Source organism: Colobus angolensis, unplaced genomic scaffold (genome assembly GCF_000951035.1).
Source record: "Colobus angolensis palliatus isolate OR3802 unplaced genomic scaffold, Cang.pa_1.0 Scaffold50, whole genome shotgun sequence".
Lineage (NCBI taxonomy): Eukaryota > Metazoa > Chordata > Mammalia > Primates > Cercopithecidae > Colobus > Colobus angolensis.
Genome location: NW_012118488.1, coordinates 4138218 through 4145047, shown reverse-complemented (window position 1 = coordinate 4145047; position 6830 = coordinate 4138218). Strand labels below are relative to the sequence as shown.

At 54.7% G+C, this 6830-nt stretch overlaps 1 protein-coding gene across 1 annotated transcript in view; it reads right to left on the bottom strand.

Moving 5' to 3' along the window:
* Positions 1-3143: 3143 nt before the first annotated feature.
* ITGA3 (integrin, alpha 3 (antigen CD49C, alpha 3 subunit of VLA-3 receptor)) overlaps positions 3144-6830 on the bottom strand; it is a 33849-nt gene continuing 30162 nt past the window's right edge. Inside the window, exons 24-25 of the mRNA XM_011959943.1 lie at positions 5447-5572; positions 3144-4210 (exon numbers count right to left, since the gene is read on the bottom strand). Coding sequence (XP_011815333.1) covers positions 4055-4210; positions 5447-5572 — 282 coding nt within the window. The 3' untranslated portion in view covers positions 3144-4054. The remainder of the gene's footprint in view (positions 4211-5446; positions 5573-6830) is intronic.

Genomic DNA, 6830 nt, shown 5'->3' with positions numbered 1-6830 from the left:
GTCACACAATTGGCTTTTGCTTAATTCTCCAGACTCTTCTCTCTCCATTCCCCCACGCAGCTCCCAGCCATACCTGTCTGCTGCCTTGAACCAGCCTCTAATCTCTAAGCCACTGCAAATGCATCTCTTCTGTCTGGATCATTCTTTCTTCCCAGCTTCACCTGCCCATTCTTCAGGTCTCAGCTGCTTAGTCATCCCTTCCTCCTGGAAGCCTTCCCTGATCTTACCAAGCTGGGTCATAGGCTCCCTTCAAGGGCTCCTTAGATCTTCTGATCTTAGCAAATATTTGTATTCTGGGTCACTGTCATCCAGACTGGGAACCCACAAGGCCCCTTAAGGGAGGACAAGGAAAGATCAGGACACGTGAAACAGGTACCTTTTTGAGGAAAGGGATTGGCCGAAAGCTACCTGGACAAATCCAGGAAGAAGGGGTTAAAAGGAGCTGATGGTAGCTCTTATCAATTGAGTGAAAATTGTTTGCTGACTGATCTGTTTTCCCGCTAGACTTTAAGCTCCATGAGGGCAGGGCAGGGGTTGTATCTGTCTTGTTTACTGCTCTATCTCCAGCATCAGGCAGTGCTCAGCACACAGTAGGGAGGACAGGGTGAAAAAGAAGACAGGGTGAAAAAGAAGACAGGGTGAGCAGGGGAGCATACCGCAGAGATATTCCAGAGAACTACCAAACATCCAGTGGGCTAGCAATTAGGATGTGATTGATGATGTTGGTGAGTGCAGTTTTCAAGTGCACAAAAGAATATATAGAATATTATGTACAAAAAACCTGGCCCTCACTTTGGGAGGCTGAGGTATGAGGATTGCTTGAGTCCAGGAGTTTGAGACCAGCCTGGGCAGCATAGCAAGATCTTGTCTCTACAAAAAATATAAAATTAACTGAGTGTGGTGGCAGGTACCTATAGTACCAGCTACTTGGGAGGCTGAAGTAGGAAGATTGCTTGAGCCCAGGAGGTCAAGGCTGCAGTAAACCAGAGCCATGATCGTGCCATGGCACTCCAATGTGGGTGACAGAGTGAGACCCTGTCTCAAAAAAAAGAGGCCTATTTCTGTGCCTAGCAATAAATGGTAGCTATTGCTGTTATTGTCAAAATTAAAGTAACAAGGAAAAGACCTGGCCTCTCAGGCTAGGTGTAGGAGAGGGAAAGAGATTTCCAATGACCCTCACCTTAGGCTGGACTTCCACAGTGTGGGCTCTGTGGTTGGATAAGAATTCCTTCTGCAGAGCCTGCTGCAGGGTGCTAACAACAGTGGTGTGATGTGGTACATCGTAGTCAAGTTTAGTTAGGTGATGCCGAGGTAAACCGCACCCTGTCCCCCGATTCCCAAATCTCCCACTATATGTGTAACATGGGTTGGTGGGGGGACTCTCCAAGGAGCTCAGGAAACTTGGCATTGCAGAGGGTTCTTTTACAGTGGGCATTGCTACATCTCTGCCAGTTATGTTTCTTTCATAATATGTAGCTTACGCTAGTTCTGAAAATGACTTATCCTCAAGAGTGTGTGTGTTTGTGTGTGTATGTGTGTGGTCTTCCTCAAGTAGTGGCTAACAGGAGACTGGGGGGTCTGTGAAACTGGCCAGAGGGATGTGTAAACACCCCTGTCTTAAGCAGTAAGTGGCTGTAAGCACAAGACTGGGCCGAGTTTTGACAACCCACACGCGTTATGCCCAAAGAAGTGGATCCCAGATTCTAGAAAATAAAGTGTGGTCTCCACTCACTGGGTTCTGAGAGCCTGGCAGCTCCCGGTAGGGGCTACGGTTTTCCTGGGGAAAGTGGACATTCCATTGTCAGTCACCCTGGGAAAGGGCAAATCCAGGCACAGAAAATGAAGAGGGGGAAAGGGGCACACATTGGGTCCAGAACCCTGTTGTGAGCTGATCACTGGTGGAGGGAGGTGAGGCAGAGAGCTGCCACCACGAGGAGGCTGGGAGGCACCCAGGCGTCAGGTGGGCCTCCCAGAACAGCCTGGGTCTGTGAGCTCTGAGCATATCTGACCTGGCTTCTACCTCTGGGCTTCTACCTCCGGGCTTCTCTGGGTAGCAATTTCCAGCCTCCAGTGAAGTCTTACCAAAGTTCACAGCCTTGAGGAAAATTAACAGAAGGACCTAGGCCACGCTCCAGCTCACAGAGGTCACAGGGGGAACGGCCTTACTCCATTGCCAGGCCTGTGTGGAGGGGACAAACGGAGGGCAGAGGAGGAAGCTGCTTTGGGAACCCAGGACATGGCAGGAAGCAAAGCGAAGGCTTGATCCACATGCTGTGGCCGTGTAAGCCAGGCGCTCAAACACTCCCAAGGAGCTTCCAAAAGATCAGAGCTCTCAGCTCCTGGAGGCTGGACATTGTGACAGTTCAGTCTCTGCAGCCTTGGATCAGTGGTTTACCTTCTGATCTCTTCTTGGCGCCTGGTGGTGGTTGTGGGGAAATCAAGGCAGAAAAGCAGTCTCTTATGTGAATTCAGTCCGACTGAGGGCTCTCCTCCCTCCACCCTTTCACCCAGCCTCCCTCCACAGCCTGCCAGGACTGCCTCTTCCTATAGCTGAGTAGCTTTTGCCTCTTCCTGACCCTGCATGCTGCCACCTCTGCCTGCCTGTTCCTCCCCAGGGTCAGCGCACTGTCCTCCAAGAAGGCATTCTGGGTTTCATCCAGGTCCCCCAGGGCTCACCCCTCATGAATGACTCTTAGATGGGAGGATTTCTGAGAGCAGGGGCCGGCGTCACCTCCATCAATCTTTACCCTCAAACCCGCAAGTCCCCAGACCTGGCTTCATCCACCTAGGTGTTGGCTGGATGATATCATCATCCATTGACCCGGGGTTGGTAAAGGCTGGGGAGTGGGTGGAAGCAGATGCAGCTGCATACAAACTGGGAGCTGTTTATTGGTCGCCGTGAGAAGCCTATGTACAAAGAAGGCACGAGGAGGGGGAGAGCACTCCCCTGCTACAGTACCATGGAAGGGGCTGGGGCGTGGGCCTGCCAACAGGCAGGGGTCAGGAAAGGTTTTCTGGAACTAGCCTTAGCTTCTCAAATGGGCCTTAGGACACAGCCCATGGGGGAGGGGACAGAGCCAGGCTGGCTCTGAAAGCCAAGGATAGCTTAGAACTCCACCTCTAGGCCCCCAATGCATGGCCAGCTGCCTGTTCTACATTCAAGCGTCGCTCCCTCCGTGGTCTTGTAGGGTCTCTCCGGGGCCTTCTGAGGCTGGCTGGTAGTGGTGAGTCAGAAGTGGCATCTCCTCTGTATCCTCCCAACATCTGTCTGGCCCAGAATTGGTCCCCTCCTCTCTGTGGCGGATCCTGCCATGCCCCCAGGGCAGTCCCAGCACAGCGAGCCCAGGCTACCTCGCCATTTGTCTGTCTTTGTTCGTTCCGACTGCACTCCCTGCGAGTTCAGTCTGTGGCCAAGGAAAGAGGCTTCACAGAGATGCAGGAACGAAAGCCGTTCTGGGACCTTCTTTCTAGTTCCTTTGCTGTTGGGTAGAGCATGCCAGGTCCTGCAAGTGCCCCCATGGACAACCTGAGGCAGGACCCCCGGCTCTCTGGCATGGGTGGCAGTGGGGGCCCACCAGCCCGGGCCCAGGGGCTGCTCCCTGTCAGTAGTTTTGACAGCAAAGTCAATCCAGTGACTGTGGCTCAAGATGGATCCAGTGTGAAAGGGGGAAGTGTCACCACATTGCAGGGGCCTTTTCCTCCCGGCTCTGGCCAGAAGCTCTTTGGCTTGTTTTGGCGCAGGCAGAAGCTGAGACACGGCGAGCCCATGCACCATCCGTGATGCGCCAGCACAGTCCACAAGCAGTGGGCCTCACGTGTGTCTAGGGCACAGGACCGCAGTGTGCTCGGCCTTGTAAGGTCCACAGCGCTGGCCCTCCTGCGGGGAGATCCCCAGGGCCAGACAGTATGTGCGTGCACTTGATGAGGTGTATGTGCCTAAGCCTGCTGCTGCCAGCCAAAGGCGATGACCCCTGTGGACTGTCAGAGGCATAACTTATGATAAATAGGAAAAAAGGGGACACTAGGGGAGGAGGGGGTGGGATCAGGGAGGATGTCAGTAGTATCGGTCCCGAGTCTGCCAGCTGGTCACCCAGTGCTTCTTGGTGGGTAGGGTGCTCCCTGGAGGTGGGTAGCGCTCTTCCTCCCGGATCCGCACCGCGTGGTACTTGGGCATGATCTGGTAATAGCGGGTCCTCTTAAAGAAGTCACACTGGAGTTGGAGGGAGAAGAGAAAGAACATTAGCATCCAGAGTTTGAGCTGCCAGGAAGGAGTGCCAGGCCTCTCCCTCTCCCACCCAGAACTCCTCAAAGCCAGAACTCTTGACCGAAACACATCCCATCTCCCTGCACTGAGACACGGAGAACGAGTTTCTCCACCCCAGGCCCCAGAGGAAGGAGGAGTTGAGGAAGGCAGAGAGGAGAGGAAGAGGCAGATGGAGACGGAGGGCAGCCGCAGAGACAGTGGATGGAATGGCCAGGGAGACTGGCAGTCTACCCTAACCACAATGTTGGGAGTGGGTCCATTTGTTATCCTGGAAGGGTTGCTCAGGAGGAAACAGGCTAGTTCCCAGGAGGAGGGTCTCTACTGCTCCCCTCCTTCCCTAGGGGTGGAAATGCGAGTGTAGAATTATTCTGGACATGCCTGTGGTTTAGAGATGGGGCCTGGCCTTGCCCTTGACCTTGTTCCAATCCCCAGAAAGCAAGGTCATCACAGCGAGGGTTTTATGGCTCCCTGAAGGGGTCCCAAGTCACCAAGGGGCTCAGGGGGAGGCTGATGAAAGCCAGACCAGGGGGCTGGAGGGAGAGTCAGAGTGGCCTGATCTTCGAGGTGGTGGTGGGGACAGAATGAGGTCAGAGCAGGCCCATAAGGGAAGAGGAGCGGATAGGACAGAGTCAGAGGACCGGCCAGCTGTGGGGCTCGGGGAAGGGGGCCCGGAGGCCGTGTTACCCAGGTGGGCCGGGGATGGGGGGCTGCCCCCTCAGTAGTCGTCGGTCAGCCTCTCTGTCTCTGACGGCTGGCTCTTCATCTCCGCCTTCTGCCTCTTAGCTTCATACAGGGCGCGAGTGCGGGCTCGCTTGAAGAAGCCGCACTGCGGAGGGGAGGAGGTGGGGATGGGCCATCAGGGGGGCGCTGGGCTGTCCTCACCAGCAGCACTCATGGACTGGGGCTTAGGGCTGGGGAGCCTGGGGGCTGGGGCTCAGTCCCAGCTTGGTGGTGTGGTCAGAAGCCAGAGCTCCTGGGTCCCCCTTTCCAGCTTGCAGCTTCCCCACTAACCCAGGCCGGGGGTGAGCCTGTAAGCTGGTGGGAGAAGGTGGAGAGGACAGGGAGGAAGGGCGGGGGTGAGATGGAAGGAAGGACCGAGATGGTGAGACGTGGGTTGGAGGAAGGGCTGGTGAGTGTGCTGGTGAAGGTCCCGGAGCAGGAGTGGGGGGCTGGGCTACTAACCTTCCACAGCAGGAGAATGATCAGCCCCAGAAGCAGCAGCCCCGCACCCACGGCCACCAGCACCAGCCACAGCTCGATCTCAGCCGGCAGCTCCTCCACCAGCTCCGAGTCAATGTCCACGGAGAACTGCAGCGAGGAGAGGAGGACTCAGCCCTCCTTAGGCCCGCTTAGGCCCATCCTCCTCCTTCCTATTCCAGCTGGGCCCAGGCACCTGCTGTTTGTCCTGCTGCCAGTAGGGGGCAGCCTGGGACTGAAAAAAGCCTCTGCCTGCCCCACTGACGGTAGGTCCAGTGGTCCTTCCTGCTTCTGGCAGGCACAGACTTGACTCCAGAGGAGCAGCCTCAGATCTGGGAGTTGGCCTAGAGTCTGCGTGTGTGACCCACACCTCTAGGCCTGGGTACCAGCTCCTTCCCTGACGAGCTGTGTGACCTTGGACAAGTAATTGCACCTCTCTGAATCTCATGCTTTCTGCTGTCTGATGAGGAGGATCATAATGCCTACCTCATCGAACAGCAGAACGGCCAAATGCAGGGGTTCTGGAGCCAGACTACCTGGGTTCTAGCCCAGCTTTGCTAGTCACGAGCTGTGTGACCTTGGCAAGTTATTTAACCTCTCTGTTGTTCATCTGTAAAATGGGAATAATACCTATCTCATAGGTTGCTGGGGAGAAAGAATTAAGTGTGTTTGATATATGAAAACTGCTGAGAGCAACACCTGCTACACAGCAAGCACTCCATAAATATTCACCAAAAAAACCCCACAAAGAATTCGTAGCATATAGTCCCATTCTTTTTTTTTTTTTTTGATAGAGTCTCGCTCTGTTGCCCAGGCGCAATCTCGGCTCACCACGAGCTCCGCCTCCTGGGTTCAAGTGATTCTCCTGCCTCAGCCTCCAGAATAGCTGGGATTACATGTGTGCACCACCACGCCCGGCTAATTTTGTACTTTTAGTAGAGACGGGGTTTCACCATGTTGGTCAGGCTGGTCTCGAACACCCGACCTCAGGCGATCCGCCCACCTCAGCCTCCCAAAGTGCTGGGATTACAGGCATGAGCCACCGTGCCTGGCCGATAGTCCCATTCTTCTTCTTCCCCTACAATGGAGATAAATATGGATGTGTGTGTGTATGAGTTGTTTTTTGTTTGTTTTTGAGACGGAGTTTTGCTCTGTTGCCCAGGCTGGAGTGCAGTGGCGCAACCTCGGCTCACTGCAACCACCGCCTCCCAGGTTCAAGCAATTCTCCTGCCACAGCCTCCCAGGTAGCTGGAATTACAGGCATGCACCACCATGCCCATTTAATTTTTGTATTTTCAGTAGAGATGGGGTTTCACCATGTTGGCCAGGCTGGTCTCAAACTCCTGACCTCAGGTGATCCACCTGCCTT